The 15,452-nt window shown below is 41.8% G+C and overlaps 1 protein-coding gene across 7 annotated transcripts in view; it reads right to left on the bottom strand.

Annotated features, from left to right (window-relative positions):
* Positions 1–563: 563 nt before the first annotated feature.
* PLD1 (phospholipase D1) overlaps positions 564–15,452 on the bottom strand; it is a 199,531-nt gene continuing 184,642 nt past the window's right edge. For 5 of the 7 annotated variants that reach the window (XM_027111828.1, XM_027111838.1, XM_027111818.1 and 2 more), the window contains 3 exons: positions 12,141–12,294; positions 3,550–3,667; positions 564–1,939 (listed from right to left, as the gene is read on the bottom strand). In XM_027111828.1, coding sequence (XP_026967629.1) covers positions 1,715–1,939; positions 3,550–3,667; positions 12,141–12,294 — 497 coding nt within the window. In that variant the 3' untranslated portion in view covers positions 564–1,714. Of the gene's footprint in view, positions 1,956–3,549; positions 3,668–10,676; positions 11,735–12,140; positions 12,295–15,452 lie in introns of those variants that run through there. The other 2 variants (XM_027111847.1, XM_027111855.1) reach the window with 2 other exon arrangements.

Here is a 15,452-nt window from a genome sequence, read left to right as displayed (position 1 = left end):
TTGTGCTCCTGTTTAACCTTTTCCACTGGACTATCAGTTCTAGGAAAATAGGGATTGGGTCCTTACTCCTTTGGATGAGAGTCTGTCCAGGTAATCCATAGAGGTGTAATCATTGCACCTACACCATGTTTTATGGCCTCAGGCCCGTTGGGAACCCACATTAGTTCTTTAGGTTGTAAGAATAGTTCTGCTTAATAAAATTAGAGCTATGGTGGGGGCCTCCCTGGTGGCACAGTGGTTGAGAGTCCGCCTGCCGATGCAGGGGACACAGGTTCGTGCCCCGGTCCGGGAAGATCCCACAGGCCGCGGAGCGGCTGGGCCCGTGAGCCATGGCCACTGAGCCTGCGTGTCCGGAGCCTGTGCTCCGCAACGGGAGAGGCCACAACAGTGAGAGGCCCGCGTACCGCAAAAAAAAAAAAAAAAAAAAAAAAAAATTTAGAGCTATGGGGTACCAAAGGGTATGTACACTAACATCCAAAAAGGAGAAATGGGTTTCCAGAACAATTCACAGACTAGGATAATGTGAATTAAAAAATAATCCTAACCTCTTTGGAACCCTGGTGGAATGTTAATGTATATTTAATAACGCAAGTGAAGTTGTATGCATTTTGCAAACAGTTTTTCTTAAAGAAGGTAACATAGCTGGCGAGCTGAATGTCAAATAAGGCTCATACTCATTAACTTGGCATGAGTTATGAAGCCCCTGATTCTCTTGAAAGACAAGCTGTATTCACTGGTTTGACTTTGAAATGTAGAAACTCAAATTTCAATCAATCCAGCAGCTAAGGATGACAGGAAATTTTACAGGCCTATAAGAAATCTTCTTTTCTTATCTGGATCAGATTCCCACCAAAACGTTGAAGATTGCTGAAGGCTGCATGCTGTGTCTTTGAGTTTTATCGGTTGCTGTGTAATCAAATATCCTACACGTTTTCAAATCTGATAGGGTGGGCCCTATCAAAAGGACACATCTTATCGATGCCTTTGGATGCAAAGTGAAATCTCTGCCTTAATAACCGAATTTAATTCCTTCCTGTTGATCTGTGGTGTCAACATACATGCTGTCAATGTTGTCAGAAGTGCCTAACATGGGCTGCTGTGTAGACTAAGGTCTGTCCTGTCCTTTCAGTCACTGGAAAGGAATAAGGACCACATCCTTGGTTGGGTGCACACGACTACTCCGGGGCCAGAAGGGCAGGGGCAGGAGCAACCCATGTAACCTTAAATAACCTTGAAGCAGCATCACAACATCTTCTAACAATAGACAATACCTCAAACAGAGCCTGTATGGACTATGAGAGGAAGGCAGGTCCAGCAGACATCAATTGCATAAGTGAGGGTCAGAGAAAAATAAGGAGGTTCAGACAACTTTTGGCAAAGTAGATCACAGTGACAGGTAAATTCTTGTTAGCAAAGAAAATGCAGTTTGGTATACATCATGGAATTTTAGTATGTGTTTAAGCTGTTGGGTATATGCTACCTACGAATACAGTCCTTTTTTCACAGGGACAGGCAGGAGGAATTATAAAGCCCTGCTGATTTTCACTGTCCTTATATCAGTATGACTACAGCCCTTCCCAGCCAACCCAAAGGGTCCAAGTGTTGGATACAAGAGTGCACTGGGTCTCGCTATGGCTGTTAGGTCTCCAGAAAGTCACTGTGTGACATGTACTCTTCAGGGTGGAAGTCTTTGAGTTGCAAACAAGTATGACTCTTAAGTCCAAACCTCGGTGGGCACCATGGCTTCTTTAGTTCCAACAGAAGGCAGTAGGTTTTCTTCAGACAGGAAATAAAAGGGAAATTGTACCAAGAACCCACGGATCTTTTTCAGTTCTTCCTCAGCTCTAATGGGATCTTCCTTTGCTAAGATGGGCTTGCTTATAAAGTCTCTCAGCTGAATTAAATTGTGTACTTCATCATTGGGAAGGCACCGGAACACCTGATTAAATAGGAAACTGAGTGACAGGTTTAAAAGAAAGGATATCCCCTTTACTGAAAATACTCATTCCGACGGACAAAACCTTTGTTTTATGAAACACATATTAATTAGTTTTATGTTACAGCGCAGACCTGATTGAAGGGTTGCTTCTTTTATTTGCTACAAAGAGAGTGCTAGATTTGCTTCCATCAAAAAAAAAATCAACACAGATCCTATATCTGATCTACATAAATGACTGACCTCAGGATAAAGTCAAGCTAGGGGTAAGGAGTTTCATGGGTGATACCTTACTTTTTGGATAATAATCACCCCTGAATTTCACTGGAGGTTCTGGTCTAAAAGGAAAATTGTGTATTATATTTTCTCTAACTTTTTAATTTTGAAAAATGTTTTTATCTGTACCTGTACTTAAAGTTATCAATTGTGCATGTATATTGCTAACTGAAAATAAGTTTCACACATCATAACACTTCACACCTCAATATTTCAGCATGTATTTCTTAAGAATAAGGACACGAGCCTATATAACCACAGTACAATTCTCACACCTCAGAAAATCAATTCTATGTTATTTAAGATATGGTCCATTTTCAGATTTACCCGATTATTCCCAAAATGTCTTCTATAGCTGTTATTCCTCCCAATCCAGGATCCAAACTAGGCTGTGCCCTGCATTTTAAAAATTACATTTGAAAAGACTCCATGCACACAACCTATTTGATCATGGCCTTGAGGCCTCAGTATGAAATAAGGCTATGTAGATAGTTGTCATGTTTCATTAGAAATGATGAATTTTCTGTGCTGAGGCGACTCTGGAAGTCAGAAGAAGAATGCACTCTCACCCAGTTTATAATAGATGGTCAGTGGAACTCAGCTTGAATATTTTCTATGATGGAATGCTGGCTACTTCATGATGTAACCTGTTTCAGTGTCAGGTGACTCAACTCTTGTACACTCTTTATCATCATCAATGGACGGAACTTACCAGAAGATGCATTTAGCCTCCCTAACAAACGAAGCTGGTTTTAAAACACCTTTCCAAAATTAGAGCTGTCCAAATGAGGAAGTTTCTCATTATTAATAAGCTTGATCATTAGGATGGACACCATTTACTATATGTACTATGTGCTAAATACATTTAATAGACTGTTCTTTATCCTCACGACCACCTAGTGAATGTTCCTCCCAATTTATAGGAGAGGAAAGAAAGGAAGGCTCAGAACATCAAATTACTACACTCATAGTTATATCACCAGCAACTGTGTGAGCTGGGCTGAACCCAAGTCTGACTCATTTTTTGATCCCATCTGCCTCTTTTCTCTTTGTCACTAGACATGTATAAAGGCTGGGTAACCACGTGCTAAGGATGCTTATGATGAGATTCTGGAATCTGAGACCAGAATGCCACTAAAGTCTCTTCTAAACAATAATCCATGGCTCTTTTTGACTCTGTTTTTTTAACGTCTACCAAGAAGTATTTTATTACACCTTGGAGGTGTATTGGTTTTTTACACTCATTAAGAATACTCTGTGCCAATAATATGCAGAAATAATTATGTGCTTTTGTGACATGATTCAATTAAAAAAGGAGCAGGATATGTGAACCTCACCTTATCATAAATTGTAGCATTTCGAGCTGCCGTTGAAACCCACACCTCCTTGAAGAATTTGTCACTCACTGGATCCTGAATGTCTTCACTAGGGCCAGAAAGATAGCCGAGGACAACCCTGAAATACAAGTGTCCTCCAAAATGAGTAAATGAAACAAAGCAGTTTGCTGCAGGCACTGTTTCTAATGGTACAGCAATTCAGACACTCAACCACAGAAGTCCTCTTTTTTTTAAGGAAATCAAAGGAAGCCATTAAGACTAAGTGTGTGTCTGTGTGTCTATATATAAAAAAGCCCAGTTGCAAAACAAAACAAAACAAAACAGAAAAGCCTAAGTTGTTATGATGTTTGAGACAGAGAAACACCTTCATTTTGCTCTAAGAGAGTTCTTGTAATTTGGCCTAAGAGGGCAAGAACCTTGGAAGATAGGATTAGTATTCAAAGCATGTGCCTTTCATCGTGCTGAGCCTTTCCAAAAACGATCTCAGTAAATCCTCAACAGCCTTATGAAGAAGCAGCTATTAAAAAAAAAAAAAAAAGTAAAAGAATAGTAAAAACAAAAGAAGCAAGTAGTATTATTTTCCTTTAATTGAAAAGGGAACAAAGGGGACATCCCTGGTGGCACAGTGGTTAAGACTCTGAGCTTCCAAGGCAGGGGGCCCGGGTTCGATCCCTGGTCTGGGAACTAGATCCCATATGCATGCTGCAACTAAGAGTCCACATGCCACAACTAAGGAGCCCACGAGCTGCAACTAAGGAGCCCACCTGCTGCAACAAGACCCAGTGCAACCAAATAAATAAATAAATAAATAGATCAACATGTTAAAAAAAAAAGAAAAGGGAACTAAGGCACAGAGAGGTCAAATAACTCTTTCAAGGTCATACAGCTAGCAAACTGTATATCTGGGACTCCAATCAGGACCACCTGACTCCCAAACCTGTCCTCTTAACCAAGACTTGACTTTCCTTCCTCCCTCCCCACGCCTTCCTTCCTTCCTCCCGTCCTCCCTTCCTTCCTCCCTTCCTCCCTTCCTTCCTCCCTCCCTTCCTTCCTTCCTTCCTTCCTTCTTCCCTCCCTTGGGCCAAGAACTATGCTGAACTCTAGGGTACAGAAATGAATATGAAAGACACGGAGCCTCTCTGGGTGCAGTTACACTTGGTAGGTGAGATCAACAATGAATAAAGAATCACCCTCAAAAGGAATTAATTAAAATGTGGTAAATACCAGGTGTGCTTTAAGAGTGTGAGATGGGAGTAGTCGGGGAGGCTTTTCCCTCCCCTACCTGTTTGCCTAACCTTACCTACCATCTTTCAGGATTCAGTACAAGGTTGCCTCTATAAACGTTTTTATGGCTCCCTTTCTCCCTTCTCCCATTTCTCCCCGTCAGTCCTGAGAGATCTGAACTTTCTTCCTTTGTCGCCCTCACTGTGCTTCATCTATGCTTCGTTTTTATCAGAGCACCTGCAATACTTCATGCACTTTTTGCTTTTAATAGGCCCATCTCCCACTTCTAGCATGTAAATTCTTTAAGAGAACATGACCTGGCTATTCTCATATCCCCAGAGTACCTGGCATAAAAGAAGCCATACAGTAGATTGTTTGAATTGATCAAATATAAACAGAGGACTAGAAATAAGAAGAAATTCTCAAGCAAAGCAAGACAAGTTTTAGAGGTCATATGTGAAAATTATAAAAGCGCTGGTACCTACATAAAGCCTGAATGTTAAAAAGCATTTCCATCTTAATCCTGGGAGGTAGATGGTACAGGATTCCCATTTTGCAAATGGGAAACAAAAGGTTGGAGGCATTCTATTAATAGAGCTAGAATTGAAACTGAATCCAAAGCTCTTTGCTCACATGCCTGGTAGGTTCAAGGAATACCAAAAAGGCTTGTGCTACATTGAAAATAAAAGTGGGAGACTTCCCTGGTGGCGCAGTGGTTAAGAATCCGCCTGCCAATGCAGGGGACACGGGTTCTATCCCTGGTCTGCAAAGATCCTACATGCCGCGGAACTAAGCCCGTGAGCCACAAGTACTGAGGCTGCTCTCTAGAGCCCGTGAGCCACAACTACTGAGCCCACGTGCCGCAACTACTGAAGCCCGCATGCCTAGAGCCCGTGCTCCGCAACAAGAGAAGCCACTGCAATGAGAAGCCTGTGCACCGCAACGGAGAGTAGCCCCCGCTCTTTGCAACTAGAGAAAGCCCGCGCGCAGAAGCCAAGACCCAATGCAGCCAAAAATAACTAAATTTATTTAAAGAAAGAAAGAAAGAAAAGTGGGGAAATGGGTCTCAGAAGGACTTTGGCTTTTACATTGCATGAAATTGGGACATACTGCTGACACTGGAGCAAGGAGTGACAGGATCTGACTTAAATATTAACAAACGGCTGCTGGATTGAGAATAGACCGTGCAGGGCAAGGATTGAAACAGAGAGGTCAGTCAGGAGTCACTGCAGCGATCTCGGTGGGAGATGACGGTGGCTCGGGTGGTGGAGAGGAAGGTGGAGAGATCAGATTTCACTGATCCAGTGGACACAGAGTGTGAGAAAAAGTGAGGCATCAGGATGACTAAAAGGGCTTTGCCTTGAGCAAACAGAAGACTGTAGTTGCCATTAGCTGAGATGGGGAATTCTGTGGGTAGAGCCAGTTAGTAGGAGAAGACCAGGAATTCAGTTTTGAACCTGTTGGGACATCTAGTAAATATACAAGTGGTGATGCTAAGTAGGCAGCTGGATAAAAGAATCTGGAGTTTGGGAGAGAAGGTCTGGCTGGGGATACACACTTGAGAACTGTCCACATATGTATACTCATAAAGCCATGTGACTTCAACTGACTTTACCAAAGTAGTGAGTGTAGAGAGAGAAGAGGACCAGTGCACCTCAACAGTAGGGGAGAGAAGGAGCAGCCAGTGAGGCTGCAGAGAAGCCAGAGGATGGGTATCCTGGAGCCACACGGAGTCAAATTCAGATGAGAATGGACCATTGGATTTAACAGGGTGGAGGTCATCATATTGTTACCCTCTTTGTATTTAAATGTGTAGATTTACATCACCATTTTTAATGGTTGCAGAATTTCCCATTATGTGAAATTTTATTTAACCAGCTATTTTATTATGACCTTTTGGGTTGTTTCCAGTTTTCCATTATTATAAACAATGCTATAATGAACATAATTTATTCATCATATATAACACTTTGTGAATTTCTATGATTATTTCACTAGGAGAAATTTAAGAATTAAAATCCTGGATCAAACAATTTGCAAAGGGCTTCCCTGGTGGCGCAGTGGTTGAGGGTCCGCCTGCCGATGCAGGGGACACGGGTTTGTGCCCCGGTCCGGGAAGATCCCACATGCCGCGGAGCGGCTGGGCCCGTGAGCCATGGCCGCTGAGCCTGCGCGTCTGAAGCCTGTGCTGTGCAACGGGAGAGGCCGCAGCAGTGAGAGGCCCGCATACCGCAAAAAAAAAAAAAAAACAATTTGCAAAATCTACTTCAAGAAAGGCTGTTCCAACACACATGGTATTAACCATGTGTGTTCTCGCCAGTCAACTCCAATATTATCAACTCCTGAAAAGGCTCAGCCAGGCTTATAGGGATAAAAGGGCATCACATTTTAGTTTTAGTCTTCACTTTTTCTACTATATAAAAATTTTCTAAAATAAATGGATCTGGCATCTGGGCTCACTAGGATTCCTAGAGTTTTATAACCTCAAAATTCTATTTCCACTTCAAATAATGTCTCCCTCAGACTATATGGGAATAACTTTCAAAAAGGTTCTAAAGGATGATGTTTGCACCTAGATGCTGCCGCTCCTTAAGAACCAAAGCAAAATTTAACCATGCCAAATTTGAAGGACAGTGCAGGTTATAACAATAAGTCAATTATAGTAATGCCTTTGATTTGGGTGGCGTCTAACCAACTGAAAACAGAGCCGAAAGAATATTTCTATGACTTTGCTTTTAAATGAGAACAGGAGGTGAGGCAATGTGTCTATCAAGTTATCAGTTAAGAGCCTGTGTAGAGAAAAAAGTATTTAAATAAGTCTATAACAGACAATGTTCAGTAATAAATTATTTTCCCTGTCAGGTTTTTTTTTTTTTTTTTTTTTTGCGGTATGCGGACCTCTCACTGTTGTGGTCTCTCCCGTTGCGGAGCACAGGCTCTGGACGCGCAGGCTCAACGGCCATGGCTCACGGGCCCAGCCGCTCCGCGGCATGTCGGATCTTCCCGGACCGGGGCACGAACCCGTGTCCCCTGCATCGGCAGGCGGACTCTCAACCACTGCGCCACCAGGGAAGCCCCCCTGTCAGCTTTTTAATTATAAAAATTTATACAGTAAAAATAATATGAAGTACTCTGGATGTTCTTTAGAGGAGTAAGGTTTCAGAGAAAACAAATTTGATTTTATGTTGACATGAATAATGTCAATTATTTAATGTTTAATTGTTTATGCATCAGTGGGACAGTAGGAAAACTGCAGAAAATTGTTTCTGTTCTTTCCATTCCTCATGTCTATCACTGTAAATGATTCTGAGCTCTACTTGTGTGGATAATGGTTTCTGTTGAGTGATGGTTACATCTGTAAAATTTGGATAATTTTCTAGGACTTAATGAACTGTTTGGCATGCAGTTGTGACATTTAGTGCAGTACCCTGATGGTTGATTCTATTTAGAATTGATTTCACATCGAAATGTGCCTCTCTATTTCTATTCAAAAATACCCCAGATGGAAAATGGATTGAAGTTGCATTTTTTTAAGGGAGAAAGTGGCTCTGCTCTAGGTCACATTTATCTTTGAGAATATTTCCTAATAAAAAGAGCTAAAATCAACACAAGGTTTTCATGGTGCTTTTTAATTTATTATCTGTGTCTGCCATTGTGGCAAAGTGAAAATGCTTGTTCAAGAACTGCCTCTTCAAGACAGTTTGAAAGCTGCCAGGAAAAATAAAGCATCTAGGAATAAACTTAGCATGAAATGCATAGGATCAGCATAAAACCAAAAGAACAGCAACAAAAAACTTCAATGATCACTGAAGAACAACTTCTGCTTCCAATAATGAAAACCCTAGAGCTTTACTGAAGAACAAAAAAATGTGAATCAATTGAAGTCCATACCTTTTCCTCAATAGGATGGCTCAATATTATAAAGACATCAACTCTTTTTTATATTAATCTATAAATATACTGTAGTCCTGATCAAAAAACTAGTGAGAGAACTTGAAAAAACAATTTTAAAGTTCGTGTGGAAGAATGAATAAGAGTAGCCAAGATTATTCCGGAAAAGAATACTAATTTGGGGAAGTGGTATGGTAGGAAGTAGTATTAAAGTGCACACCTACAATAATTAAACTGGTATCATAATGGCATGCAAGGCAACAGACTTTCAATAGGAAGTAGTAGAGAGTACAGACAGGTCAGGATATGTGGCAATTCGGTGCACCATCAAGAGGCACTGCAGGTTAGAGAGGCAATGAGTACTGCAGTCATGCAGTTCTGGATCAGTTGGTTTGCCTGGGAAAAAGAGTTAGAGTCCCTACCTCATTTCTTACATTAAAATAAATTGCAGGTGTTGGCTTCCCTGGTGGCGCAGTGGTTAAGAATCCGCCTGCCAATGTAGGGCACATGGGTTCGAGCCCTGGTCCGAGAAGATCCCACATACCATGGAGCCCGTGAGCCACAACTACTGAGCCTGTGCTCTAGAGCCCGCAAGCCACAACTACTGAAGCCCACGTGCCACAACTACTGAAGCCCACATGCCTAGAGCCCATGCTCTGCAACAAGAGAAGCCACCGCAATGAGAAGCCCACGCACTGCAACGAAAAGTGGCCCCGCTCGCCCAACTAGAGATAGCCCGCACACAGCAACGAAGACCCAGCACAGCATAAATAAATAAATAGATAAATTTATTAAAAAATTAAAATAAATTGCAGATGTTAAATGTAAAAGTAATATCAAATGAGCACTAGAAGAAAATATAAGTAAATATTTTATCTTGGGGAAGCTATTCTAAGCATATTTTTTAAAAGGGGGGAAAAGAAAAAAACTGATAGATTTGATTAATAAGAACTGATCGTTCGGGCTTCCCTGGTGGCGCAGTGGTTGAGAGTCCGCCTGCCGATGCAGGGGACACGGGTTTGTGCCCCGGTCCGGGAAGATCCCACATGCCGCGGAGCGGCTGGGCCCGTGAGCCATGGCCGCTGAGCCTGCGCGTCCAGAGCCTGTACTCCACAACGGGAGAGGCCACGACAGTGAGAGGCCTGCGTACCGCAAAAAAAAAACAAAAACGAATTGATGGTTCCCCCAAATACTCTAAATATGATTAAAAGGCAATTGGCAAATCAGCTTTGCAACAAATGGGAGAAAGAAATTAGGCTCTTATGTACTTAAATTACTGATAAATCATTAAAAGAAAGTGAAACATTGCAACAAAGTGGGCAAAGGACGTGAATAGTCTAGACAGTTTGCAAAAGAACAATTACAAATGGCTAATGGATACATTTTTAAACCCTCAAATTTCAAATTAAGATAATGAAATTCCATTTGAAACCCAACAAATCGGCAAAGATAATAATAGAACTCAGAGGGCAAAGGAAATTGCACACTTCCTTTGGTTAGAAATCCTATAGTTAGGATTTAGTTAAGGAAACAACTAAGAAGGTAAGCAAGATACTATCTACAACCATACCCACTTTTTTATATCAGCGAAAAATCTGCCCATCAATGAGGTTTTGGTTAAAGGAATTATGGCGGGCTCAAACAATGTAATACAATGCAGCCATTAAATGTTATAGAAGAACGCAATGACATGGAAAAGTGTGTGTAACATTATTTAAGTAATAAAGGACTTTGTAGAACTGCAAGATCCTAATTATGTTTAAAAAAAGAAATACAGTAGTGAATATTTATATATAGATAAAAAGTGGAATGATATACATCAAATGTTAAAATTGCTAGCACTGGGTGATGGGATTACAGATCAATTTAATTTCCTTATTGCTTTTCTGTTTGCCAAATTTTCTACAATGAAAAATATGTTGTAATCAGAACCCTCTCCCTCTATAATTATTATACATTTAGAAAGTTATAAAGGAGGCTACGCCTTTAAAGAGAATACTTAAGTTCTCATGGAACTGAAAAGGTGTGACATTTATTTCTAGCTTACAGGAGGAAATATTTGTTTCCTTATATGAGCTGCAGTAGGCAATCAATGGGTTGATTAATAGTGGGTTGCTAATCTTAAACTCTCCCCTGCTAAACAAAACAAATTAACATTAGAAGTCAATTAAAATATCAATGGTCTAAAAAAAAACAAAAACAAAAACCTTACTGACAAAACAATTAGTAACAAAGGCGACAAATACAGCAATAAAAACTGTGAGAAGGTCTGACAGTCAAATTTTGAGGGATGGATTTGCTGAGCTCCTGGGGCAGAGGGAGCCTAAGGAACGTCTCTGGAACTGAAGCTTGGTCCTCAAAAGCCAGAGTCTGGAGTGAGGTAGGAGGTAAGGGCCGCCAGCATTTGCAGGAGGGAAGTGCTGGTTTTGTGCCCATTTGCAAGTGAGCCAGTTTTCAGAAGCGACCATTAACACTGGAAGGGTTAAAACAACAGCACCACAACAGTATCTGTGCAGTGCCTTTCATCAAATAGCTTAAAATACCACCCTTAATCGGGGACACTTGGCTCTATCTCACCATAGCGGCCACACTGAAATCCCATCCTGGCCAATATAGTTCTAGAATCTTATAATTGTGGACTTCCTGCAAAAGCCTACAGGTGGGAGAGTGGTCAGGGTGTGTTCCACAGACAGTGGGGAGCTTAGTGTGTCTTCAGTGGGCTGGGGGAGAGGGTCAGGAGATAGATAAGAAGCTATTTGAAAAAGAAAAAAAAAAAGAGAGATAAGAAGGCATTGAGGATTGGTTGAATAGCGGAGTGATAGGACCTGAGTTAGGTTCTCGAAGGATCACTCTGACAACTGAGACTGGACTACAGGGGCTGGCATGGGGCCAGTTAGAGCCCCGCCCAGGAAAGTTCTCAGTGACACTTAACTGAATGAAGCACTTATTTAGGGATACACATCCCCTGCTACTTAGCCCAGTGCTCTCTCTGTTGGACCACAGGTTTGTTTAAAATTCACATCTTCTTGCAGAAGATCAGGAAGCTTCCATGTCTGGAGTCATCTTAAATCTGAGAAATGAAGTTTCCACATTTAATTTAACACCAGTAGTCACTAGCTTTCTCCTTTAGTAATTTTTATCATACCCTTACATCGCTGGAACTATTTCAATTTCTAAAAATGGACTCACTATAAAAAACTTAAATAGACACTAGATGGTTTGACCTGGTCCTAAATCAATTAATAGATTTAAAATGCTAGTTTTCTCCATTACACATAAAAATAATAAAAGCTGTTCAAACAGGAAATTTTTATGCCCCACACAGAGCCATTTTGTATACGACTGGTGTGGTTCACGCTGTTTTGGACAAAGAAGAACCTGGAGATGGCATGTGTGCTAAGGGCCAGAGGCTGGGCTGGGTTCCATTGCCCACTGCAGCGGGATTATGTGAGGGAGACCCAGCTTCCGAGACCCACCGAAAGCACTGCAGCCGAAGTCCTAGGGCGAAGTGACCAGCTTGGTACTCTTTTCCATCCATTACTGAAGGGACCGTCTCCGTGTCCTGCACAATGACAGCCATTTCACTGTCCCGTTTTCCCAGCATGCTTCGGTCGTTTATGTTGGCAGAGCCTATAAAGAGAAACAGTGAAACTGAACAATTTTCTTATTCCGGCAGACACTCATTTGCCCTCCAGACTCAATTCTTCCTTGCTAAAAAAACCCCTAATTTTGTTCAGGTATCAAGAGACGCTGTGCTCTAGGAAGGCAGGGCGCTCCCTAACCCAAGGGTAAATCTTGATCAGTCTAAGGCCAGTCATGGTCATTTCACTGTTTTTGCCAGTGATTGGCTTAGAAATGGGCCCTTGTCATGATTCTAGTCAATGCAACATAAGGCAAATCTGCCAGGGGCTTCTGAGAAAGTTTTTCTCTTTCTTATAAATAGACAGAAGAAGAAGATGGTGTCACTGACAGTCTTTGGATACTCTGGCTTGAAGGGTTGCATGAGGACATGATTGTGGGAGCTGCTGCAGCCACTTTGTAACCAAGGGACAAACAGACAAGTTGAACATGGCAGAGCAGAAAGAAGAAAGACTCTGGGTCTTTAAGTCACTGAGCTGGCCAACCCTAGAACCTTCTTATTTTCTGTTATGTGAAGTAATACATTTCCCTTATTGTTTCACATACTTCTAGTTGAATTTTCTATCTTGTGGCTCAAAGGATTCTAACTGATATAGTCATTAAGCACACAAAGAAACAAGAACACTTACCAGCTCAGTGCAGTAAGGTTTCATGCTTAAGAATCACACTCTGTAGACGTTAACTCATGGTCACATAATTATAAATGTCAAAACACAAAAGGACCTTCACAAGCAATATAGTCCACTCCCAAATACAGATTATCATTAGTGGCTTTGGGTTTTCATTCTCTTGCCTCACTTGTGTGGCATGCCAACAGCTTCTGTATCAACTTCCCTCCATTCTATTTTTAAATCCAAAGGAGCTGAGAATGCTGACTTTCACATGTGAAGGGCAAGTATTTGAATATTAGTTCAACCTGCACTTCCTGAGCTCCTCTGCTGTGTATTCAAAAACCTTGCAACATTTTTGCATTAATCATTGTGGATCCACAGGTTTTTTTTTTTTTCCGGTACGCGGGCCTCTCACTGTTGTGGTCTCTCCCGTTGCGGAGCACAGGCTCCGGACACGCAGGCTCAGCGGCCATGGCTCACGGGCCCAGCCACTCCGCGGCATGGGATCTTCCCAGACCGGGGTACGAACCCGTGTCCCCTGCATCGGCAGGCGGACTCTCAACCACTGCGCCACCAGGGAAGCCCCAGGATCCACACTTTTGAATCCTTGAGGTGTCCTACAAACTACAAAAGGGGCCTGACTCTTTTTTCTTCTTGGTCCTCTTGCCCTAGTCCCACACTCCACTGCTTCTGCAGACAGGGTGCAGAAGAGTTAGGTTGAACACAAGCTCGGGCTACTGTCTGTGATGGGGACCATCAGGGTGTAAGGTGTTAGCAGTGCTACCCAGAGCCCAGACGGTGGGATGTTGGACGTGAGAGGAAGCTGGCTCCTGCTGAAGAGTCTATACTGCCATTTGCTACAATATGGTCACATAGTTAATACACAACTCTATGATAACTGTGGATGGGAACGGTGTCCCATAGGGACTCTGGGTGACAGAAAGGATGGAGCACCTCACAGAAAGCTGGGAGCACCATTAGAGCGCTGTAAGGTGGGCCCCACCTTTGAAACACTTTGTTTTGTTAGCAACAAATCAACCTTTATACATACACTTACATTTTAATTACACTATAAAATTTGTAGCCATGTCTTTGGGCTTAACATGGGGCCCAGCATTAATTTGGGCAAAGTCATTTAATCTTTCTCAGCTTTAATTTGATCTTTTATAAATCGAGATAATAATACAGACCTTGTAGGGTTGTTGTAAAAATTAAGTAAGACCATGTGAAAGCACTTACTGATCTATAAACTGTCCCACAAATGCTAATTATTACTGGCATTATTATCAGATACTTGTTACCGCGAGAATATCTGCACTAGAGAACATTACCATAGGAAGGGAAGACTTGCTGGCATGTAGCGTTTGTATCAAAGAAGCCTCCTCTCTGGGTGAATCAACTGTCAGGGGCAAGAAATAAGGACTCCATAGTGCTGCTTTGGGACATCACTACCACGGGGCCCCAGCAGAGGCCACTCTCGGGCTGGGGCTGCCAAATTGGGAGGACATAGCTGCTCTTCACCGTCAGGGAGACTGGGGATGTGAGCCCCCTGGAAAGCCACACACACACACATACACACACACACACACACTTTCACACACACACACTTTCACACCAGTCCTCTCAGACTCCTTCCCATCACCAGGGGAGGAATGCATTCCTGGCCTTCTGAGCTGGAATTCTTAGAGGGTGTGGTTCTCGTACTTCCAGGGCCCATCTGGAGTTTCCCAGAGCGCTGACTCTCAACCACACTGGATAAGTGAGTTGGCTACTACTTAATAGGAATGTGAAGAAAGGGAAGAGAAAATTTCAGGTGAATTTAATAATGAGATACCAAAAATGAGATATTGATGGATGTAAATGTTACCCTCCCTTCTTGTTGTTAAACATTCCCATATTCTGAAAATCAAATTCAGAACAGCAGGTATAGTATTAACCCATTTCTATAGAACATACTAGGAAGAAGAGAGGGCAAGTGACCTCTAGAAAGATGCACACTGAAGGGTAAGAGTGGTGAGTACCTTCTGGCAAAGACAGGGAGACAATAAGGGGAACTTTGACCTTTTACTCTCTATGAGTCCTTAGAGTTTTAATTGTTTACAAGAAATATGCTCTATTTTCATGTACTATGTTTTATGGTAACTGCAATCCCTTGGTTTATTAGGACAATGCCTTGATAATTTTTGGAAAATGACCTTTTCTAAGTTTGCTCTTAGGAACTTTTTAAACAGTATGTAATATAGCAAAATAGAAAACAGTATATGAAAACATAAGTCCAACTTAGGTAATAATTTTAGAAAATCACTGAACTTATCACCCAAGCTGAAAAACAGAACATTACCACATCCCAGAAGCCCTCAGCTGTCTTCCCATTAAAGACCTTCCCTTCCTAAGAGAGAATCTGTATAGAATTTTGTGTTCATCATGCTCTGATGATGTTTTCCTAAACAAAAAAAGTTTACTTTTGGCTTATTTTTAACTTGTATAAGTGGAATCATATAGAAGATAAACTTTGGAGATTTGCTTCTTTCATTCAAA

The sequence above is a fragment of the Aethalodelphis obliquidens genome, unplaced genomic scaffold (assembly GCF_003676395.1).
Source record: "Aethalodelphis obliquidens isolate GAN/ISIS:26980383/991018 unplaced genomic scaffold, ASM367639v1 scaffold1, whole genome shotgun sequence".
Classification (NCBI taxonomy): Eukaryota; Metazoa; Chordata; class Mammalia; order Artiodactyla; family Delphinidae; genus Aethalodelphis; species Aethalodelphis obliquidens.
The sequence above is the reverse complement of the archived record's forward strand: the minus strand, read 5'-3'. Positions and strand labels throughout refer to the sequence as shown.